The sequence below is a fragment of the Chroicocephalus ridibundus genome, chromosome 9 (assembly GCF_963924245.1).
Source record: "Chroicocephalus ridibundus chromosome 9, bChrRid1.1, whole genome shotgun sequence".
Classification (NCBI taxonomy): Eukaryota; Metazoa; Chordata; class Aves; order Charadriiformes; family Laridae; genus Chroicocephalus; species Chroicocephalus ridibundus.
The window spans coordinates 43241170-43265576 of NC_086292.1; the positions used below are offsets into that span (position 1 = coordinate 43241170).

General features: G+C 51.4%; 1 protein-coding gene across 2 annotated transcripts in view; it reads left to right on the forward strand.

Annotated features, from left to right (window-relative positions):
• Positions 1–5721: 5721 nt before the first annotated feature.
• The window catches only part of ST8SIA2 (ST8 alpha-N-acetyl-neuraminide alpha-2,8-sialyltransferase 2), a 35975-nt gene continuing 17289 nt past the window's right edge, over positions 5722–24407 (forward strand). Inside the window, exons 1-2 of one of the 2 annotated variants that reach the window (XM_063347213.1) lie at positions 5722–5965; positions 23034–23096. In XM_063347213.1, coding sequence (XP_063203283.1) covers positions 5868–5965; positions 23034–23096 — 161 coding nt within the window. In that variant the 5' untranslated portion in view covers positions 5722–5867. The remainder of the gene's footprint in view (positions 5966–23033; positions 23097–24407) is intronic. The other variant, XM_063347214.1, reaches the window with a different exon arrangement.

Consider the following 24407-nt stretch of genomic DNA (forward strand, 5'->3'; position numbering starts at 1 on the left):
CTTCTGGCTGTGGAGTTTAACGCAGGTCGATGGAAGCGCAGCAATCGTCTACGCTCTGCAAAGTTGAAGCATCTTTCAGCCCTGTCTTCTCCTGCCTCCTGCCTTGGGCATCACGGTGGCCTTCAGGTTATCAAGGATAAGCAAACAAGCCCGGGTTTGAAACAACCCCCCCAAAAGAGGGTCCCCCCCCATTATATATGTGTGTATGTGTATGTATGTGTACACACACACGTGCACACACAGCACTGCCACCCAGTGGCCTGCTAACCACGAAAGGGGTTAGCAAACAAACTTGTTTTAGGCTGCGCTTTTTATTTTCCCCAAATGCCATCGATATGGTATAAAAACCTCTTCCAAGCACGTACTCGGCTCTACCTTCCCACCCTGGAAGTGCCCGGCTTAGCGCGCACACACACGGCCAGGCTGTAAAAGCGTGCCAGCTGTGCAGCCGCAATTGGAAATATCAATAGCTTAGCATCGGGTTCAGATAATAGGCAATTTGCGATTGTCACACATATTCTACCTTTTCCCTTTTTTTTCTACCTTTTCCCTTTTTTGTGTGTGCGCGGTTAATTGTGAAGGGGAGGACAGCAGACCTTATCTCTTGCGACTAGTGGTGGCAAAACTGAAAAATTGTTTTCATTACCAGGTGGAAGGCTTTTCACATGCAAATTATCAATATCATTGTGAATGTGGCATTTTTATTAATTCAACCCAGCTTATCTGACCAAAAAGAAAGAAAGATCATTCTTGTTTTATATCAAACATTTTGCTCTGACAATGGTGAGTCGTATTTGATGAAATGTTGCAGGGATCACACCGTTTTTTGCAATTTACTGCAGGAGAGAAAGAAATAGAAAGGACTAATGGATGGGGTTGGGTTTGAGGATTTTTGGGTGGGTTTGGGGGTGTTTTGTGGTTTTTTTTGCTTTTGCTCTTTTTCTCTTTAGGACACTTCTCCTAAACACCAGTCAAATGATGCTAGTTTACGTAAGTGTTTTTAACTTCTCGTCTTCAACATCAAAGAAACTGATCTGGTTTTACAGATGTATTTTTGTATCTCTATTGTGTGCGCTTCCCCTTCAGACACTGGGAAAAATAAGGTCACGTTCCCTACTGAGTCCATCCTTTTCTATTGATTTTACTTTCTTAAAATCCTAATAGAGCTTGAAATTAATACCGTTTAATTTTCTTCCTGGCTTTCTTGTGAACCACCAAAGCTTTCTTGTCGCTGCTGCGCCGCTCTGGGTGTAAAGACGATGACGGACTTGGAGTCCTCCTTCCAATGGCAAAAATCCCCGAGAAGAGGAAATCATGAGGGTCGTGGCTCTTCCTCCAAGGAAAGCAAGGGCTCCCCCTTCCAGCCTAAGAGATGGGAAGCAGGGATGCGTCTGCACTCAATTCAAGAGGGAATGGGCCACAGAAAGTTACGGACCCTTCTGATGTGGCTAAATTCAGATTCAACATTAGGACACACCTAAAGACCTCTGCTAGGGCTGTAGCTCAGCACTTTCTGCTTCTTAAAAGCAAACCACATTCATATTACGCTGCCTGCAACAAACATTAATTTGTCCAGCATTTGGAAGTCCTTCGGTAAGACTCACAGCTCCTCCAGGAGGCAGGTGAATGCATTTTAGTAATGGACCTAGCAGCTTTGGGATCCAGCTGGAAAACATTTACCCAAGAACAAATAAAGCCAGGTGAGGAGCCTGACAGCTCTGGAAGCTGCTTGGTTGTTACTGGAGTTTTTCCATCTGTGAGCAAAGAGGTTGTGGACTTGTGATGCTGGAGTGGTCTTCTGATGCCTTGCTCCATGCAGAGACCAACAAGAGCGTTCAGGAGAAGATGGAGAGCACCAAACCTACCGAACCAGCATCCTGCCTTCCTGCTGATGAACTTACCGGGGAGGAAAAGACACTTCACCCCCCCTTGGGAGTCTCCTGACTTTTGCAGGAAGGCCTGAGGGCTTTAGTGGAGAAAGCACCTAGAGGCGGGTTTGTTGACAATAATGAGGCATTGAAACGCCGCGACCCTGGTTAATACAGGCTGCCATTTGTCATGCCCGCTCGTCACGTCAGAGTAGTGTTTAGCTGCATAAAATGGGCTGTAAACTTTGCTCATTTTGGCTGACAGATATGATAAAAGTTATGTGCGTTTCACAGCGGTACGGGTTTGATGAAGAAAGGTCTCCTGAGACCTCTTGCTGCACCAGGTTTTATCCTTCGTCATCGCACGGCAAAGACCTCGTGGGTCGTCATCTCTGTCCCTCCTTTGCTTGTTCAGGAGCCACTACCTTTCTCAATGATGCTTCTCGCAGATTAAAAGCATTTTAAATATGTATTATTTCTGCACTCTCTGTGTATCTGCGCCATTCATACCCACATCTTAAATTCATCGCCTCTCTGCCAGTCGTTTGTAAATGTCCCTGGGTGTTTAACTCTTATTCTCAGAATCCTCCGAGCTATTGTTGGTGAGTATGGCTGTTACATATTCCTGATATTTCTCAAAGGTCAAAAGAAAATGTAAAAATGCCACTTCTTTTCTCTTCTCCCTTCAAAGCAGCAAAATGCAATATTGTTCTGCTGCAGTTACTTTTGCCGTTATGCTAAGATTTTATTTTTTTTTCAGTGCACCTTATTGTATTTACTCCCTATGTTCTGGATACAGAATTATTTCCTCAAATTATTAGGAACTAGAAGATATAATAGCCTTTTATTATGTTTCAGAACATATTACTCTACCACAACAGTCTATTTGCGACAGTTTGCTCTCATCTTCCTGCAACCCATCTTATAAATGAGACATAAAATTGAGGCTCTGGACGCTTACGGACCCAATCCTGCAACATTTATGCACCTGGTTAAGCTGAATCATGCAAGGATTCATAGGGAATTGGATGTGCAGAACAACTAACGCTTGAGGAACTATGGCAATTGCTCCAAAGCAGTTTGCAGTTCTTCAGGGTACAGAGGAATGCATCAAACTAGGGTGCATTATCTCCTCCTCCCTCAAATCTGGCCAGGATGCTGTAAAGGATGGACTCGGAGCCAATGCAGAGTAAAACGTCCTCTCCTGCAGTCAGCACGTATTATATTCATTTATTTCTATCGCTGTGGTAAGACTCCTGATCGGGCAGAGTTTAGCCCTCAGCACCGCAACACGATCTCCAGGTTTTCGTGGCAGAGTCGCACTTGGTGATGTTATCCGGCCTCGTTAATTGATTACAAAATAAGTCAGCAAGCCGCACTGTTCCTGCGCCTTCCATATAGCTTACGCTGCCTCCTCATTCAAAACCGGCTGTACTGCAAGGTCCAGCTCCCCGTGTTTGAAGCCTCATCAGCCGAAGAATGACCTTTCTCTCCGACCTACATCCTTCATAGGAATAAAGCAACAGATGACACCACGTACAGGATTCCCAGAGCTCTTTGTGCAAGCCCGGAGCGGCGCAGCTCTCCAGTGAAGGGCATCAAGCTTAACTCTCAGCTCACCCTGCAAGGAGGTGTGTTGTTTGTTTTTTTTCATTTCAGTTAATAGCAGTCTTTCCACTGATTTACGCAGGAGTAGAGTCAATTCCCAGCATGTCTTTTAACACAAGCTACTCCTCAGCGGAAGGAACATCTCAGCAAACAGGATGTCCCTGGCCCTGTGAGGGTCCTCATCCAGGCAAACCGTCTCCCGCCATGCACCGAATGATCCCCCTCCGCTTATTGCTCCGCCGCCGTCGTTGATTTCTGTTCCTGCACATCGCCACCGTGATTGGCAACCGAGACAGAAAGATCGGACAAACGAAGCCAAAACACCACCTGGGATGGAGCTGAAAAAGATGCAGGAGCGGATCGTCTCCATCTGTATTCTCGAGGATGCGTTACGACGGGCAGCCAGCTGCGGTGTGGTGCTCCCGAACCACAGGGGACTGGTGCTCTGCCCCGCTGCATCTCGGGAAACCCCGATGTCAGTCCCTGAACCAGCAAGGTCACCCCGAAGCCTGTTTCCTCATCCTCAGGCCAGTCACACTGCTGTGAAACTCCAGGAAATGGTGAGCAAAAGGAGTCCAAGAAGAATAAAACAGAAGGAAAATGAGGCTTTTCTCAGATTTATGCAGAAGGTAAATTATGGGGCTACTTACACCACCTAAAATCACTTTCTCCCCAGGGGCCTGAATATGCTCTATTATAAAAGCTGTATACTGGACTGTAAATTTGCCATATATACTATGGTGTAATTGTACCAGACTCACCTATGTTGTATTTTTCCCCCTATAAATGTAACGATGATTTGTTTGTCTCCTCCGTCCACAAGAGCTTCAGCATCCCCAGGAAATCACAGGCTCCTTCCACCATTTAATCCAGATAAAGAGAAAAGTCCTCTGCCGAGTACGCCTTCCCGTACGCAGTACCGGTGTCACCCATCCCCGTACGTATGGACATGCTTATCCCAGTGCAAATCCCCTCGGCACCCTGGGTAGGAATCACACAACACTGACACACATCACACACACACCCCCCGAGCAACACACTTTTGTATTGGTGCGAAAAGCCCTGTGCAGAAGGGAAAATGGCAGCTTTCCAAGTGGCCCCAGTTAATAGCTCTGGTTTGCTTAATGGTGCCTCCCATTCAGACTAAAGATGCTGTTTTAAATATGTAAGCAATTAGTATCTCTCTCTCTCAACACATCTGTGCTTCTTCTATCTGCTGCATTATAAATCCACCGCGGCCCTCTCCGGCTCGGTGGTGCATATATCACCAGATATTCTGATTTTCAGCAACTTTCTGGTCCGAAAGAATTATGCTTGGCTTTGGAGACACTCTGCCAGACTGGCCTCACCTAACCCTGGCACAGCCGGCTTCTCCTCTCCCGGGCTGGCGCTGCACCAACAGATAACAGGGGTGTAGGGAAAGGACCTCTTGGTCTTATTTTGACCTTTCTTCGCTCCAGATGGTGCCTTTTTCCTTCTTCCCAACTTTCATCTCTCTTTCTGGGTAGAAACTGCAGCCTTTTCTCGCTCCGTAACGAAATCCACAGAGCCTGCAAGAGGTTGCTCACAGGGGCTGTGAATGTGGCAGCGATGCATCCAAGCGCCTCCAGAAGCGGAGCCCCTTGCGTGGTTTGTGCTTAATAAATTCTGCCTGTTTCAACTCCGGCGAGATCCCAAGAATCGTGGCAGGGCTGGTGTGGTTGTGACAGCCGGTATTTATAGTAATGCAAAGCATTGTTGTTACCAAAATGGGTATTAATAGTAATAGGGATAGGTGTGATGAGTTATTTATCATCTTTGTAAACAAACCGTTTGCCACCCCAAAAGCTCGGCTCTGTTGCAGGCGCCTTGCAGGAGAGGACAAGGCACAATCACCGCCATCGCAAAGAGTAGCTGTGTCTTATTTGATGACAGTTTTTGCCCTTTCGGGCAGAAACCACGCGCCTGCCCGTACCCGCCCCCCCCCCCCCGCCTCCAAGGCCGGGACTGACCCCGCCGCACCGCGCCGGTGGGCGCACGGGAGGGGACGCTCCGCGGCCGCGCAGGGGGACCCCCAACAAAAAGCTCGGGGGGTGGCACCGGAGGGCGGGGAGGTGGCGGGGGTGTGCGTGTGTGTGTCCCCCGCATCCCTGGAACGAGGGGCAGCCGCTGCCGGGACGCCCCGCAAACTTTCCCGTCGGGGGGCAGCGGGGGCAGAGCCCGCCCCGTCCGCCCCCTCCCCGCGCCGGGCGGGGCGGGACGGGCGCTCCGCGGGCGCTGAGGGGCGGAGCGGCCCCGCCGGGCGGCGGCGGCGGCGGTGTCGCCGAGCCGGGACGCGGAGCCGCTGCTCCGCACCCCGCGGAGCGGCGCGGAGGGGCCCGGCCCTGCCCTGCCCAGCCCAGCCCGGGAGCCATGCCGCTGCCGTGCCGGGGCTGGACGCTGGCGTTGCTCACGCTGCTTGTCGGTTTCCTCATCTTCGCCGATATCTCCGAGATCGAGGAGGAGAGCGGGTAAATACCCCCTTCCGCGGCGCGGAGGGGCGCGGAGGATGGGGGTGCTGGAGGCGGAGGAGGCGGCGGCGGAGGGCTGGAGTGGCGGGGGGGGGAGCCCGACAGTTTCTTTGTCTCCGGCTCTCCCGGTTTCTTGCCGCGCCGAAGTGGGAAGGGAGCTCGCTCCGCTCCCGCGCAGCGCCGCGGAGCCGGCGGCAGCCCCGGGCGGGACCGCCCCCCCGGCCGGGCAGGACGGAGCACGCCGGGGCAGGGGGTCGGGGGGTAGCCACGGCGGTCCGGGCAAGGGTGCGGGAGCTGGTAGCGCTCCCGTTAGAGGTGCTGGGGTACCGGTCCGGGTGGGGATGCTGGAGCCGGTACCGGTCCCGTTAGAGACACTGAGGTTCCTGTCCGGGTGGGGATGCTGGAACAGGTGCCAGTCCCACTAGAGACATTGACGTCCTGGTCCGAGTAGGGATGCACAATCAGGTGCAGGTCTGGGTAGGGATGCTGGAGCGGGTACCAGTCTGGTTAGAGACGTTGGAGCAAATACTGGTCTGGAGAGAGGGGTTTGGGCGTGGGCAGTGCTCAGGTGTTGGTGGACTGATGGAGCAGGTCCCTAAGTGGGATGTTGGTGCAGGCGGTTTGCTGGCCGGGTATGGTGGGGCAAGTTGCAGCCCAGGGGGTTTGGGTGCCAGTGCTCGTCTGGATGGGCATGGTGGAGAGGGCACTAGCTTGCGGACATGATGGATAAGGGACCAGTCTGCAGGGTGCTGGAGCATGGACCAGTCCACAGGGTGGGAGAGACTGAGCAGGGACCAGTTGGGTGGGGGTGATGGAGCAGGGTGGGAGAGCTGAACCCACTTTTCTGTCCCCACAGGCTTTGTGATCACCCCTCCCCGGTTGCCTCCAGGACAGGTGCTTACCTGCAGGTGCCCTGCCTGGCAGGGACTAAAGCAGCCCCTAAGGCTGAGGAGAGGAGCAACACCCCACCCACCCCATAAACCCTGTCTCTGGGGGCTGCTTGGAAACTTAGGGGATGAGAGGAACAAATGCCGAGAGGAGGGTTTGTATTAACTTGAGGAACTCACTACAGTAGCACAGGAAAACAAACCCAATAATTCCAGCAGTGTGGGGTGCACTCGTAGTGCCCAAATAGCAGAAGATCTTTCCGTTTGGGACCAGGTGGCGTTGCCCACAGCGTCACATCAAAACAAATACCTGGCACTCGGGACTAAAATTATAAACGAAATGCAGTGATGTTTGTCATTGTTTCATTGTTATATTATATTGGGTGCCACAGGCAAGAAGTGCTTAAAGGGGAGTAGCCTTGTCCAGAAACACCCAGCACCGGACCGCGGGTTACCAGGCTAGATTAATTGTTGCTCTGCAATGAGCTGGCACTATCTATATAATAATAAAGGAAATGAAAAGCTTCTGAAGCGTCCTCCCCATCGGACAGACTGCTCCGATCCCTTTGCTTTCCTCCCATTTTCTTTTCCGGCTTCTGTTCTTTCTTCTCTCTCCTTGTCTATCTGCTAGATCTGTCCGCCGGAACTTGCTGTGCCCTTATTGAAAATCTATTCTGTTTTGTTACTTACTTGTCCTGTTTTTCACCCTGGTTCATCAGGGATTCCTAGTGTTTGGGTTGGTGTTTTTTTTCTCTTTTCTGTACGTTGTATGGAAATTAGATGTTTGCTGGCTGCTTATCTCCAAGCCCTGGCATCTGAGTTTGTTGCTGTAGTTCCTCCAAGGAAGTACTGCCAAGCGGTGCAGCGGCAGAGACGGCAACAGGGTCAGATGAGTTCTGTAGAAACGGTGAGCAGCTCGTTTCATACGGCTTTTCAGAAATAATAGTGCAAAAGGTAACTAGCAAAGGAGAGGAGCACCTTACGCCCCGGGGAGCGAAGGAGGGGTCCTGCAATCTGGTGCCCTCTGATATGTGTTAGTCCCAGACCGTTTTTCCATAGGTAAGCTCCCACATCAGCTGTGCTTCCGATACAGGGATGCACAAAGCAAAGGTGGGACCCTGCTCTATTAAGAAGTAATCCTGAAGTAGGGCAAACTGACCCTTTCTCTTGCCTTGCCCTCTCCCACACACTTCTTTTCCCTATTGCATCTCCGAAGTGGTTTGGGTTTGATGAACTCCCTCATCCCAAACACAGCAAGGCGCCAAACACCATTCATTTTACACCCTAAACTCTTCGCGCAGGAGCCTGGCACAAAGAGCGCTTCATCCCTGTGTGCTGCCGTGGTACCAGGGATGGTCCACACGATGCTCTGACCTGGCTGAAGTGTTTTGTGGGGGAGAGGTGGGAAAGCTGAGTGCCCGATCGACAGCAGTTCAGGGGATGATAAAGGGTTTTCAACTTTGAGGGCCACACGATCGGAGTATCTTTTGCAAACAGGGCCTGTATGTAAAGGGGACTGTGTGACAGCAGAAGTGCACAACAGCATAGTGAAAGATACCCTTCCAAAGTTTTCCAGGAGCTCTTTGTGTGTCCGGGGGGGAATAGCTCCTCTGCGTGAGTGGTTTGGGAGGTACCAGGTGTTTGTACAGCTCTCCCCCAGGTCAGGAATATTTGTCTGGTGGATCGTGTGGCTCAGCATCCTCCTCCACACCCCCATCGACCACCTTCGCTTTGGTCAGTGCGGCCCAAGCATTGAGGAAAGCGAAGGGCTGGCCAGGTGTCCCCTGGCAGGCTCACAGCCACCGAGGGGGGCTGGGAAATGCAGGCAGGTGCAACTCTTTTCTTCTTTTTCCTTGGCACCAAAACACTCTCTAATTATTGTGAGGCGCGAACAGCTTGCCCACTTTTACACATACCCTGCCCCCTGCCTGCGATTTGGATTGTCTTTGGAAGAATATGCCTCATACGGGTGGGAGCGGGGGGGAACATATTTCTCTCACCTACGAATACTGAGAAATCACAGAAAGAAAGAACAAAGTGTTCATTAGGTACAGAGTAAGAGCATAATCTTACTGACAAAAGGACGACCGAAAAAAAAAAAAAAACAAAACCATGCTGTTTCCATGGGCAGTAAGTTCCCAGCATCGCAGGTGAAGGGAGGTAGGAGCTGAGGGCAGCTGGAGATGCTCTGCCTGGCAGAGGATGCTGAGAAAGATGTTTGCTCCTTAAGCAGTCCCGTCTTGCTCCTCCAGATATTATTATACCACCTCCTGCAGACGGGAGATGCTGAAACAAAGAGGTGTCAAGGCAAGGATGAAAATTCAGCAGTTTCTGGCTCCCGACGCCGTGTCGCTCTCGTTAGCCCGGTCCCCTCACCCTGCAGCCGCCCCTGCACGCGGGTTTTCATCCCGCTACGTCCCCGTCATTGTGTGTATGTGTCACCTACACACGCGTGGCTGGAGTTGCGGTGCCGGGGGATGTCGGTGGGAGGGAAGGCAGGCGTGCTCCTCACGCTCGCCTCGGCTCGCTCCTCACGCTCGCCGGCGGGTGCTGCTGCCGGTGAAGTATTGCCGTTGCGAACGGTCTTGGCACTTTGTTTCCGAACAACCACCTGGTTCCGGGCGGCTGAACTTTTCTTGCAGCCCGGTGGCGCCTACATTTTCCCTCCATCGCTCCGGCTCTTTGTTTCCCTGGAAAGAAACAAAAGACACATCGGCGTCTGCCTTGGGGAGCACTAAGGCAATCGCAGCCATTTCTTCATCCACCCCGGGGTAGGGGAGCGGGCCAGACCACTCACCGTGGAGGAAGACAAAGGACTCGGAGTCGAGCGGAATAATTATTGCCGGTGACGAGGAGGAAAATTCTGCTCCTTGGTGGCAGTTTAAAGGGACTCTTTGTTATTATGCATCTGCTGTAGCAGTTCTGCAGGGGTCCGGCTGTGTCCTGATTGTCTGTAGAGGGAGCTGGTGACCCGCTGCCACCAGGTGACTTCTCAAATTAGCGTGTGAGCCATCTTAGGGAGCACTTGACACTTGGTAATGGGTTGGACTTAATATGAGTCAATCTTTTCTCTGCTGGTCCAGGCCACATGCCTTTCCATCCTGATTACAAGAGGAATTATATTCTGCTCTTTTTAAGTGATGAATTGGAGTATCTAATATTGCCGGCCTACCTGGAAGCTTGTCAGTAAATTGCCACTTTTTCCTCATGTGCCCTTTTCTAATGCCTGCCTTTCAAAGGCTCAGGAATGCCAGAAAGAGATTTTGTGTCCTTTATGGGGGCTGATGTGCTTGCTCTGAGTGGTCTGTGGTGTGCTGTAGTCTTAACGCTTCTCGTGGAGGTTGGTCCCTGGACTATAAATGTCCTGCTTAGGTCTTTCAGGCTGTGATTTACTGCGCCTGACCCAGAGTCAGTCGAAGACTTGCTCTCCACCAGAAAGTTGTGTTGAAAAAAGTGCTGTGTTCTACCAACATACACTTTTGTGCACTCACACAGCGGGTGCAGGCGAGCCAACAATTATCCGGGTCGGTCTGGAGGAGTAAAACCTCTCTGCAGGACAGAACCCACGGGCACCCTGTAACTATTCATGTAAATGGAGCCAGCAGAGAGACCTTTGTACTCGCTGGGTACGGCAGGGCTCTGACAAAAGCCCCGTGACGCATCGGGCTGGAAAATAAAAGCAATGTTGGAGCACTGATTTGAGTAAGAAAATACTCGGTGTAGGCTTTGATTGCAACTCTTCTGACGATAACTTGAGCTCAAGCAGCCAATTTCAGGTCGGCTGCAGAGCTCCCCTTCTTCCCTGTAAAGCACTCCTTCATCTCCCACTGCCCCACAGGGGCAGGGGTGGCTGCCACAAAGACATGCCCAAAACCCCTGTGCTCCTGCCTAGGGCAAGCTGAAGGAGATACATCTCCGTAGCTGAGCTCCGAGGGAATAGCAGGAGCAGTGGTACCCACAGGGGAGCGGTGTCCGGCGGGAGGGCTGGGAGCAGCAGGGTGGAAAGCGCTAGCAGACCCGCGAGCAATCCAGTGGCACGAAAAGAAAGGCCAGCACTGTGAATGTAACCAGTCCCTCTAAAGGCTTTCCAGTACAGTTGGTGAAAAGTTACTCTTCGGTCCAGTCCTGACAGTCGGCAGCTTGTGAGACCCCCCAAGGAGGGAATTTCTGAGGTTGCAGTGAGGAGGGTGGTGGCTGTGGTAGGAGGATGCGTGTCCCCAGCCAGAGCTTCTTGGGTGCAGGGTTGCTGAAGCCACGGCCAGTCCAGAGCCGTGAAGAGAGCGCAGCAGCTCCCACAAGGGCTTCAAATTTCCCTGTTGCCCAGGTGGGCTTTTTGTTTCCCATCTCTAACCCCGCAAAGGCACGATTCTAGTCTGGAAAGCAAAGGAAACCTTTTTCTCCCTGCAGAGAACAAGGAGTTGCAAATGTCGGTTCGTTTAGCGAAGGCTTGTTGAGCAGCTAACGGTGAGGTTAAGTGCTTCAGCCGTCAGCAGTACGGTGCCCATTCCTCCCTGCCCCTGCCGTGCTCCTGGGCAGCGAGCGAAGCCCTGGGACCGTGGCCAGCAGTGACACAGCAGGTCCCGCGGCCACCGAGAGCCCTCCTGGCCTCTCCGGGACAAAGGGTTCTGTTTTCTCTTGTATTCTCTGCAGCGACCATAGTTATTCTGCTTGAACATCTGTTTGTCGGTGCCTACCTGCGTGCCAGATGTGCTTTTGATCTTCCAGGAAAGCGTTTCACAGGAGCTCCTTTCTCTTTCCTTGGGCTTTCAGGCTACAGGTATTTTGTTTATTCATCCCTGAGGTCTCCATCCCTAATTGCCTCCATCACTTGTTTTTCCCTGGGCCTGGGTCATCCTCAGCCACAAGAAATAAGCCCAAACTCCAACACCGGACAATAATTATTTTGCCAGTTCTCTGGTTTCCATCCCCAGTTGCCTCTGGGAACAGGGGAGTTCCCTGGCACAGTAGATTCACTGTGGGAGCAGAGTGTCCTTCAGCAAACACCGCGACAGAGCAGGTGGGTGTCAACAGCTCTGCCCCTTGCAACGCAATAGAAAAAAAAGAACAAAAAGAAAAAAGAGCATTTTTACAGCTGCTTTTTCTTTCTGTTCCCACCGTAAACCTAAACAATGCCTTTTCTTGGCTGAGCAGGAGCCTTGATGGTGGGGTGGCCTGGGAGGTTCATCCTCATCAAGAGCAGCGGCACTGGCTCCGATCGGGAAGCGAAAGGGCTGATGCAGGGAGGAGGGCATGGTGCTGCCCGAACCCATCGTGGTAGCGGCGATGGTGCAGGGTGAGAGGACCAGGAGCCAGGAACAGGAAGGAAAGTGAGCCGGGGGGGGGCGGCGCATGGCAAAGGTGCTCAGTGTGTGGGCAGTGGGACCGAAATGGTCCTCCTGAAGCAGTGAGTGATGCCACAGCACAAATGCTGTGTCCGGCCATGGGGTCACCCCATTAGGAGGAGTCCCTGCACCAGCCCAGGGGTGATCGTCGCTCTTGGGGGTGACGCTACAAAGCAAAAATGCCATCAGATTTACGGATGCTTTCCTTTGCCAGGCGGTCATCAGCTTCGTCACCCTGATCTTGCTATTGACCCTTCTGAGGTTCCTTAGAATCATAGAATCTTCATGGTTGGAAAGGACCTTTGAGATCGAGTCCAACCACACACTATAGCATGCCCTGAAGTGCCAAATCTAGACGTTTCTTAAATACCTCTAGGGATGGTGACTCAACCCCCTCCCTGGGCAGGCTGTTCCAGTGCCTGACCACTCCTTCAGTAAAGTAATTCTTCCTAATATCTAATCTAAACCTCCCCTGCCGCAACTTCAGACCATTTCCTCTGGTCCTGTCATTATTCCCTTGGGAGAAGAGGCCAACACCCACCTCTCTCCAACCTCCTTTCAGGTAGTTGTAGAGGGCAATGAGGTCTCCCCTCAGCTTCCTCTTCTCCAAGCTAAACATGCCCAGCTCCCTCAGCCTCTCCTCGTATGACCTGGTCTCCAGACCCCTCACCATCCTGGTAGCTCTCCTCTGGACACGCTCCAGCACCTCAATGTCCCTCTTGTACAGAGGGGACTTGAGGTGAGGCCTCACCAGTGCCGAGTACAGAGGCACCATCACTTCCCTACTCCTGCTGGCCACACTATTCCTGATACAAGCCAGAATGCTGTTGGCCACCTGGGCACACTGCTGGCTCATGTTAAGCTGGCCGTCCACCAGCACCCCCAGGTCCTTTTCTGCCGGGCAGCTTTCCAGCCACTCTTCCTCAAGCCTGTAGCGTTGCTTGGGGTTGTTGTGACCGAAATGCAGGACCTGGCACTTGGCCTTATGAAACCTCATACAGTTGGCCTTGGCCCATGGATCCAGCCTGTCCAGGTCCCTCTGTAGAGCCTTGCTACCCTCAAGCAGATCAACTCTCCCACCTAGTTTGGTGTTGTCTGCAAACTTACTGAGGGTGCACTCAATCCCCTCATCCAGATCATTGGTAAAGATATTAAACAAAACTGGCCCCAAAACTGAGGGACACCACTGGTGACCGACCGCCAAGAGGATTTCACCCCGTTAATCACAACTCTCTGGGCACGGCCATCCAGCCAGATTTTTACCCAGTGAAGAGTACACTTGTCTATGCCATGATTCGCCAGCTTCTCCAGGAGAACGCTGTGGGGGACGGTGTCAAAGGCCTTACCAAAGTCCAGATAGACAACGTCCACAGCCTTCCTCGCATCCAGAAGGTGGGTCACATGGTCATAGAAAGAGATCAGGTTGGTTCAGCAGGACCTCCCTTTCCTAAACCCATGCTGGTTGGCCCTGATCCCTTGGCTGCCCTGCACTTGCCGTGAGAGCTCACTCAAGATGATCCTCTCCATGATCTTTCCTGGTACTGAGGTCAGGCTGACAGGCCTGTAGTTCCCCGGATCCTCCTTCCGACCCTTCTTGTAGATGGGCATCACATTAGTCACCCTCCAGTCATCTGGTACCTGCCCTGTTGACCAGGATTGTTGATAAATGATGGAGAGAGGCTTGCTGAGCTCTCCCGCCAGCTCCCTGAGTACTCTTGGGTGAATCCCATCCAGCCCCATAGACTTATGTGTGTCTAGGTGCAGAAGCAGATCATTGACTACTTCCTCCTGGATTATGGGTGGGCTGTTCTGCTCTCCATCCTTATCTTCCAGCTCAGGAGGCTGAACACCCTGGGGATCGCTGGTTTGACTATTGAAGACGGAGGCAAAGAAGGCATTAAGTATCTCAGCCTTCTCCTCGTCCTTGGTTGCAGCTTTCCCCCCTGCATCCAGTAAGGGATGAAGATTCTCCCTGGCTTTCTTTTTGTTGATGTATTTATAAAAGCTTTTTTTGTTGTCCTTAATGTTAGTGGCCAAGTTGAGCTCCAGCTGGGCTTTTGCCTTCCTAATTTTCTCTCTGTATAACCTAACGAGATCTCTGTACTCCTCCTGAGCTGCCTGTCCCTTCTTCCAAAGGTGGTAAACCCTCCTTTTATTCCTAAGTCCCATCAGAAGTTCTTTATTCATCCAGACTGGCCATTTTCCCTGCCCTTTAGACTTGCGACACTTGGGGACAGCCTGCTCCTGGGCCTTTAAGATTTCCTTCTTGAAGAGCGTCCAGCCTTCCTGGACCCCTTTGCCCTTGTTTGCGCAGCCTTTGATTCTTGAGCTGGCTGCTCGTGCACCGGGTCAGCTCTTTCCAAATTTAAGCGCTGGACTCTCTTATTGCTGTTGCAGATGAAATCCTTGTTATTGCATACAGAAATCTACTGGGAATATCTCAAACACACACACACACACACAAAAAAACCTGCCCAGGCTGGCCATCGGCATGCCGAGCACGCCGTCCCTTCCTGCCCAGCTCTCTCCATGGGTAGGACTGTTTTTAAAAGCACATATTGTTACAGTCACGATGCAGTTTTGAAGTGCTCTCTCAAGGCCTCCTTCAATCAAACATCATCGCAGTGGGCTCGGGGTGTCGCCTGTGCGTCTGGCAGCTCCGCATCGAAGGATGGGTTTTCCACCATGACCCGTCACCTCCCAGCCCAGGCTTTACTGGCATCCTCAGGGATATAATTCAGCTTTCAGCCAGCGGCTACAAAAGGGGACATGTTTTCCCTGTGAAGGTTAAGCATCGTCATAAGGCATCTCCAGCGCTTTTTCAGACACCCAGAAGCACACTCGACTGTCAACCAGCAGCTGCTCAGTTGGTAATTAAACTACTTCTTACTGCCACCTGGATTTCCACGGCGTAGCTCTATGGGCCAGGAAAGAGGAGACCGAGCTCTGAAACCACTGCTGGCTCTTCGATATTTGGCATCTGGACATCATCATCTGGGGACTAAGTCCCTGCAAAGGTCCTGGGACAACTCCATTGCTGGTGAGTGCCTCTGGTGGTGGGCAAATAGCTCAGGCAGTTGCGGGGCGCAGCTCTCATCCAGCCGCTTACGACCCTCTCTGTAGGCACACGATGGTACTTTGAGGATGCTTGTACCCGTCCCAGGAGGACGTCGCTGCCCAGGAGAGGTCCTCAGCATCCACGTCAACAGCAAAAGAAGAAACCACATGAGACCTTGAGTATTGCAAGGGCCTGCACGGAGCAGCGGGAAGAGCAGGGAAGAGGCGGGTGTGGGAGGATGAGCCTGAGGACCCAGGGCCCTTCAGACATGGTATCGTTTCGTACTGAACTGTTCCCATTTCCCAAGGTATCTGGCATTCGAGATGCTGCAGGAGCCACTGGGATTTCTGTCTTTCGGGACGCGAACGCTCAGGGTGACAGGATCTGCCGCAAGACTGATGCGCTGCTGTTTGCGCTCCCTGATAGCTCTGCTCTGTTGGCTGAAAAAAATCATCTCAGGAAAAATGTACAGTGTAGACATGTTTTTTAAGCAGTGAGCCTTTTGTCTCAGTTTCTTTCTAGATCTTGGCTGGGCTCTTGGTTTTTTTTTTCCCTTCTCCCTTCCAGAAGGGGAAAGCTAAATACACAAACACTCACCCACCCCAATCTCCTCAATTGGGTCCTTTCTGCCTGCTTCAATCTCTTTTTCTTTGCTGGCTGTTTCATTAGCGCAGCCAAAGAAACTGAACCGATGCCAGGGTTAAACTTCTAATGGAAGACCTGAGATGGAGGAAGGAGTAAGGTCCTGCAGGATGGGGAGACGTGAAGTCTGTGACATTTGAGCCCTGCGAGCGCATGATTACTTTGTCTTTAGAGCAGCGATAAAACAAGGGCATGACAGGGTGATGGATTTGGGCCATGCTGATGTTATGGTGAACGCTTGTGGATGTGAGACCTGACACTCCACAGGTGCGGGTGACACTTTTCTGGCTCAGGAAAGAGTGTGCTGGCTTGGGGGCAGAGCCTTAAAGACCTGGGCCGTGGCTCCCTCGCGGGCATCAGGCTGTTCAAGCATCCTCCTGCCTCTCACAGGGCTTTCAGGGCAGGTGGCTCAAGGCAGGGAGAGGGACTTGGTTGTGGTGCTCTGGTTACCCCAGCACAGAGCGATCCCCTGGTGTCCCTCCCATTGCCTCGTGTCCTTCAGTTGCCAGAGCTGTGCCGTTCCTGCTGATTCTTCACCAGTTTTGTCACGTAAGCGTTTCAGGCTAATTGGCTTATTCCCTATTAAGCAATAGGTGTCTCTGTTTTGCAAACTCATGTGTCTTGATTCCCGCGTCCTCGCCGTAGGCTTGCAATCATTACACACAGTGATTTGCAGCCAGGCGGAAACCTCAGGGCCAAACCCTGCTCTCGTTTACGCGGGAGCCAATGCGGAGCGGCGGTTACCACCCGACAGGTAGGGACGCCGAGCGCCTCCGACCTTCCCATCTTCTTGTGGTCCCGGGGAAGGAGCCTGCAGGATGGGCGACGTGATGGAGGTGGGATTGGGGCGTGGGAGGAGGTGAGCAAATTAGCAAGGCTGGTTTGCGCGAGACTGACGGATCTGCGTTGCCCGTGGCGGGTAACAGCAAGTGCCGTGAGCTGCAGCGAGGCCGTCGGATGGTGCTTTTACACCGAGTCTCCTCGGAATGCTGGAAGATGCTACCCCGCCAGCCCGGCTGCCCAAGCACTGTCCCTGCGGCTCGTATGCCGCGGCTCCATCGGGACCCCAGCGGGGCAAGGGGATTTTCCTGAAAGCCACAGTACGGGCACGCTCTCCCAAACGCGGTCGTACAGCTCGATGGGAAGAATGAAAACTCGGGAGCAGTAAAAAATAGCACCTGATATTTAGGAAGTTTTTGACACTCGGGCTGCCAAGCTGTGACAATATGAACAAGTGAGATTTTAAACACATCGAAGTGTGATTTCAAACGTCTCATCAAGATGTATTGCAGGATCTTTCATCCTAGCAGACAAATGATTTAGAAATGTCTTCCAAATTAATCCCTACAGAGAGAACCTTGCTCGCCAGGGAAGTGCGGGTACATAGGGCTACCCAACAGCCACCGCTTCTCTTAATCGCAGTCCGCTCCGCACCCCGGGATGAAAGCCTCAAAGGCAACTGGTGGAATGTCTCAGGGATTGATCAGCAAGTGTCGGATGTCCTGGCTCCTCCCGGTGTGTTATGAAATGTGATACAGGGAGGCGAGATGAGAAACCAGCCTGCCTGTGCTGCATTTCTGGATGGGAGAGGACCAGTGTTAGGGCGAGTGCATGACGTTGTGTTGGAGTCCATGATCTCAAGGTTCAAAAATGCATCTCTGATCTCGTCGCTTCTCGCCTGGTTTTGGCTTTTGTTTCTGATTTGCAGCTGGTTTATGTGTGGGGCTAACCATCAGTGAAGCCTTTCCTCCGCAAATTTGTCTCTCCTGTGATAGCAGAACATTTTATGGATATGGGTGGGCTTTGACCTAAACCCTACAGAAACCACTTGGCTCGTGAGAAGCCCACAAGGGGACTTGTTGATCAATGTGTCCTTTTTCCATCTTTTCAGCAAGACCCCGATGTGGAGATGGAAGGCCAGGATACATTTCCCAAGGAATCCCAGTTTCCAGCCTCTGGGCTCGGTTCTTTCTCGGTTTGGGCTCTTGGGACACCTTTGCTTCTCCACCCCGTGGGACAGGCTGGACAGGTTGGCACTTGGAAGCCAATTATTCCTCTTTCATAGACAACTTGGAAATGTGGCAGTTTTCCCCCAAAAGCCCCAGAGTCGCGTTTGCTGCTCTGCTGGTCTCAACACAAGCCCTGAGTTTCGGGGAAGGGGAGGGAGGGCTGACGCCTGTGTCCTGAGCCACAAGTCACAGCACTGGCCCCGGCAAATCCTGCCCCGGCTTTGGGGACTCGGGGGGCGCACGGCTCAGCTTAATGACTGCGCTGCTCTCAGTCAGCAAAATGAATCCACTTACTTAATAGGGCAGTGGGAGCATCCGAGCCCGTCTCTAACGAGGTGACCTGCAGGTGCCAGCTAATCCCTGACGTTGCAAGGTCTGGCTCATGCCTGTGAATGCACCGTGAGCGTCAGCAGGAGCAAGTCTACCAAGTCTGGGGGGAGGGGGGCAGTGTATGTGTTTGTATTTAATTTCCAGAGGCTGGGCAGGGTATCCCTTTCCCCAGAATTGTTAGTTACAGTGACGGGGTCCGTCTGGCCACAAAGCAGCATCCTGCAGAGGGTCTGTGAGCATCCCGCTCCGCGTCCCCTGCCCACCCAGCTGCCTTGGGGACAGCCCGTGGGCTGGGAGGGCAGTGATTTTGAGAGGGTGGTCCCTGACCAGGCCTGGCATCACGCTCATGTGCTCTTCAGGTAGAAAATAGCAATGCAGGTCCTGAGGACAACATCAGAGCAATCCTTAAAAAGCAAAGTAAATATAGGTGGTGATTTTTTTTTAATTTTTTTTTAATAGACGCACTGCTTCACGGGTGCAGACTGCTTTATGGGTACAGCCTGCAGCCATTTCAGGAGACCTGCACGTACTTTTCAGGCCAGTGAGACCTTTTCACATCGATTCCTGGGGTCCTCTGGGTGATGTCTCCTACCTTCTCACCCAGCAAGAGCCGTGCTCGCTCTCAGCACGCACAGAGCAGCATTTTCAAGAGGACAGGTCTGCTGTAAGCCCGTAGTGCCTGCTCCTATCCTGGCTTGTGGGACTGTGATTTTTTTGGTGTTACGGGCCAAGCCACTTCACCCCAAAGTGTCCCAGCTGTAAAACAAGGATCATAAAATGCCCCTAACACAAAAACAAGTTGTGAAAACTTAATTAGTCGGCGTTAATCATTTGAACCCCTCAAATAAAAATCGTGGCACCCTGAACTCTCGTTCTGAGGAATTCAGGTGGATACATTCTGCTTAACCATCTCCCAAGGGATTATTACCTTTCTTCCATGTGGAGGAGGGAGAAGAGGGGGACTTAGGTTGCCCAAGGTCGGGAAGAGGCAGAGGTTTTGTTCCACCAGGAATGGGCTCCACAAACGTGGCTAAAGGGGTGGTTGGGTAGGGCTGAAGTTTCTAGCTCGTTCATGCTTCTTGTGCCCGCTTCCTACGTGTTTTGTCTGCCACAGATGCTGGGGGGAAGCGGGACTTGGAATCGGGTGTCGTAAAATATCCATGGAAAAACACGTTTTTGAATTTGTAAGCCTGAGAACATGGATGTGTAAAGCCTGCTCTTCGAGATCCCGCTCGCCCAAAGAGGCTGTGTGACCTACTTGTTCAGTCAAAGCAGCTTTGATTTCACGTATCGAAATTGCTCGAAGCAAGACCGAACCGTACCTAGCAACAATTAAGAGAATCATTTAAGAAGTGGGAAAAACGATGAAAGGGGAAGTAAAAACCCTAAACAGCCCATTCATAGTGGGTGAATAGAAAAGTCTTCGCGTACCTGATTTGTCACAAATTATTCATCCGAGAAAATTTGGACCTGAACCATAAGACATTTTTTCTTTTTTATCCTCTGATATATGAATCAGTGTCACTTTACATCTGAGCGCGGAGCGTTTTGACCTATATAATATCTTAGATGATAGTGGAAATTCAGCTTGAAAAATCTCAAAGCAAAAACGAGAAAGGATGGCATAAGCCAGTAATATGGCATTAGCACATATAGATGCGACTTATCACTGGAAAACATCCCAACAGAAGTCAAAAGAAGAGCGTTTTGTAAATAATAGGATTAGGAAGCAGGTTGGTACTTTGTGGAGCTGGCTATACAATCAAACTGATAACAACTAGATTAATAAGGCAATTCAATCTAAACACGGTGTAGCACTAGAAAGCTTTTCAAAATCAATGCCTATCTGTGCAATTTTAATCGAGGTTGGTCTTTGCCTTTTGAAGCCAAGAGATTTGAAGCTCCGGGTCAGCAAAGTGTAATAAAATGGGCTGACTTTTTTTTTTTTTTTTTTCCTTAACGTGTGCCTCTTAATTAGTGCCTTCCATTTCTTAATGTTTTCCTCTTCCCAGGTGGGGGAAGTGAAGCAGTACAGCGATATTGGCTTGTCTGTGTTGGTAATGAAGCATGGCAGACCTTGGAAAATCCCACGCTTGACTAAACTAGGGGTGTTTTGAGCAGCTGGTTTGCCTGGCTGGTACCCAGCGGTGGGCTGGGCCGAGCCGGATGGCTGGATGGGGCAATACCCACCACGTTATCATATTCACAGCGTGCGTTGCCTTCGACTGTACAAAGGGAGGTTGTAGGGAAGATGTCCAGAAGTTGCAGTGTAGGACACAAAGGGCCAAAAGGCTGATGGTTTTGAAGCCAGAGGAGCTCTTTAGGTTTCACTAAACCAGCTGAGACCTTCAGCCAAGTGTCGTGTCCCAGCTTCAGGCAATCTCCGTGGCTTGGAGAGAGAAACCAAGCCTGGTACAGGGGGCGGTGTCTTTGCCAGCATCCCGGGTGTCCACCAAGAGCATCCCGGCTGCTGCTGGCCAGCGAAGCGGTGAGCCCAGTGCCATGGAGCAAGGCATGGGAAGGTGGCTAGCAGAGCCCTGCTCTCTCCTCCACTGATGAGCCGCCCCCTCCGTGGTCATGTATGACAGCAGAACACTTCGTGCTCTGTTTGCATTACAATATTTTGAAAACTTTCACTTTTCACGGTGTGTGAGGGAGAAGGAGTGACCCCTGAAACTGCCCTTGAGGGGCTGCTCCGCAGGGGACGCGGGCAGCCGATCTCCCTCCCCACCACCTCTGCACGCAGTGAGGTGGGAGATGTGCTCTCAACCTGTCTTCCTCCCGCCCAGCATCTCCGGCCCCGACGCCTGCCTTAATTTCAGGAGGAGACACGCACAGACCCATCGCTCGGGGCATGTATAGCTAGACTGGATAAGTGCATTTGAATAATACGTTGTGATGCTTCGGATCAGTCCTGCCATCGCTGCAAAACATGGATGAGGTGGGAGCTAACAGGTCTTCTCTACTTCCTAATTTCTGCGGTTTTATATTTTTTTTTTTTCCTTTCCCAGAGATTGTGAACCAGCACTTATTCAGGGAGCAGCGTTTCTTTTTCTAAGCCCTTAATCCAGTCCCTATCTGTTTTACAGCAAGTGTGAAGGAGTGTGAATCCCATTTGGAAAGCTCCTTCGGAGGAGGCGTCTCTGAAAAGGACGCGTGGTTTGCACACTAATCCAGTCTGCTCCCACACCCCGCGGTGAACCCCATTAAAGCGGAGGCTTGTTAAATGCCAGTAGGCTCTAGGAATAAGCTAGACCTGCTGTTCCCTTGATGAACCAAAAAATGAAACAGCTCGCTGACTCTCAGGTTTGTCAAAGGACAGAGGAGAGTGTCGGAGCAGGAATCGCTCTGACTTGGCTGTAGTTGGTCACCGGCAGGAGGGAGGAAAGGGACAACCGTCGCGGCGTTTCCAAAGGTTTGATGTTACACGGTGCTCAGCCTAACGAAGGGGTTTACATCACATCCCGCGAGTCTGAAAATCTTTTTGGATGGCACCAGGCGGTCACGCACTCTATTTCTTTTTCATTTATGTCTAATGCGTTGGGGATTTTTTTTTCAGGACTGGTAGAAATACGTGCTCCTGAGATACATTTTCATTAAGGTATATATTTCCAGGTAACAATATTTCCGCGAGAAAAGAATTTGGTTCTCTTTATGTTCATGTTCATTTGGGTATCTGTGTGGTGGAAACAATAAAACAGAGCAATGGGCACGTGGCAGTTAACACGTGTCTGACAAGGAGCCCAGCTCTCTCTGCGCAGCGCAAAGTGAGCGACTGGTTCTTTGTGACCCCTTTGAAAACAGCAAGCTACAGCGAGAAGGGGCTCTGCAGCCAACTAGGCGCAGACCAATACTTGTATGTATTTATTTTTAAGTGAGGATTCACAGGTCCTGTGAGTGGCATTGGTTTCTGAAGTGGCTTGGTCCCACCTATTCTTCATTATAGCATCACAAGGGTGCCGGAAAATTCGGCTGTCTGTTCCCACAGGTCTTGCTCAGGCAGGTCTGCACCCGTCCTCGTGCACTGGTGTCAGGCCACGGGGGTGACAAGGCTGTCACTTCAGGTCTCAGCTCCAGCATGGGAGTGACTGTGGTGAGTTGGCCTCATAGCTTCAGCCGGGTTACACCAAAGGTGGGGACAAGGGACTTCAGGGCACTCATGGGATCAAAGGGGGCTGGAATGGGAGCCTGGGTCCCGGCCTGGGTCACTGGGAGCTGGGAGAAGGTGCACTGTGAGGATGAGATCTCCACGAGTCACTCAGGAGGCTGGTGGCTCAGTCTGGATAAAATGGAGGTGTTGGGTGGTCTCAGGTGAAAGCCCAAGGTGAAGACAGCGGCGGTGGGAATCCTGTCCGGATCATTTAGCTCAGTCCCGACCTGGAAGGGACAGGGAAAGTCCCTTGGTAACCTGGAGATGGAGGAGACCTTCTCTCTGCACTGCTGACACCTGACTCGTAAAAAAGAGAGATGTAGTTAATGCAACCTGTAGGCTGCATGCTGCTTTGATGGCAGAGACCAGATGTCTTTGATGGCTGGTTAGATCACGCAGGTATTATTAATTGGGTTGGTTAGGAGCTTTGTTGCCGGAATGACTTTACGGTCGCAGTAGGGCAGCAATGACGATGGATGTGAAAAGCCCTTCACAGGCATCGGGACGTCTGCCTTCTGGATGGGGTGGGATGCGCACGGTGCAGCAGTGTCTCCCTTCGGAGCCCTTCAGAGCAGGATCTCTTGACTGTTGAACAATGCTTGGCAAAGAGGAGCTGGGTTTATAAATAATGCATTTCCTTTGTCTTGCAGGAGTTCTGGAGGCAGAGGTACAATCAGATCAGCTGTGAACAGCTTACATAGCAAATCTAATAGGTTTGTAAATTAGATTTTGTGTTCATTTGTTTTTGCTGTAAGGCAGCTATTAATCTGCTTCTCCTCTTCGCTGGATAGTGCTGTTCTTATTTAGCAAATGTATCTGTTTCTTTTCACTTCTGCTTTGCATTTTCTTAATCGTTTCTCCCCCTCCTTCCCCCAGCTCAGTGCAATAATCATTTGCAAATAACCAAGAATCTGCAAGTTACGGTGATTGAGAGAATGAGAGAGAGAGAGAGAGAGTTACTTATTGTGAAAATAAGTCAGTGATAGAGTTGCCATTTTCGTAGTTTTACTATGTGCTATTAGACGAGAGATCGCTGTCTTTGACATCAGAACTTCATTCGGTTTTATCATAATGCGCTCCAGTAACGTCGTTCCATTGCAGAGTCATTCCATGGCATCGCAGCCTCATTCAGTGTCTCTCTGTGTTATTTTTCCAATGATTTCACGTCAGCCCAGCGTTAAGTGGGGCGGCTGCAACGCTTAGTGACACCACGCGGGAAAGGAAGGGCGATGTCATTCTGCGATGATGTTGCCACCACTTGATTAAAACACGGAAAATGGCCAAACCCCCAAAAAATCATAGTTATTCCCAAGATTTCTGTACCCCGTTTCCTTTATGATTTTTGACGCCTTACAAGTGAGCTTTGCAAGACACGAGGTGATATGGAATAACGCAAGAAGCAAACAAATCCAACAGCCTCGACTGGCAGCCTCTGGAGAGGCGCTGTGCGAACACACGCAAGGACACTCACTGGCAGCCAGCTTTTATAAACACATTTCCTTGTCTTTCCGAAACATTACAGTAGCGTGAGCCACGGTGTGTCCTCGGGAGCTCCTTCCCTGGCCTGGAGATGCGCTCCCGGGAGCTGGATGTTGTCCGTGAGCCTGGGCCGCCAGCTCTGCCCCATCTCTCACTCTTCTCCTTCCTCAGGGTTTCCAGGCTTTTTATAAACGTATTTATTTACAAACCATTTCCCAGCTGGAAAAAGCCCTTTGCGCCAGAGAGGGAGATTCCCTTTAGCTGATAGCGAGTGCTTTGGCTGTGTGTTTTTTCGGAGAGCTCTGAAGTGTGAAGGTTTTTTTCGGGGCTTGCAGACACAACGCACAGCTTCTTGATGAGATGCTTGGGTATTCTCTTTGGAGGGCGGCTGGCTGGAATCAAATATTCAGAGGCTCCCTTAATTCCTGCCATTGGATGTAAATGGCACTGAAGTGCTGGGGGATGATTTGCTGCTTAGAGCAGGGATTAAAAGCTGGGGTCTCCCAGCGATTGTCTCCAAACCGCAGCATCTGGCTGTTGCCCGT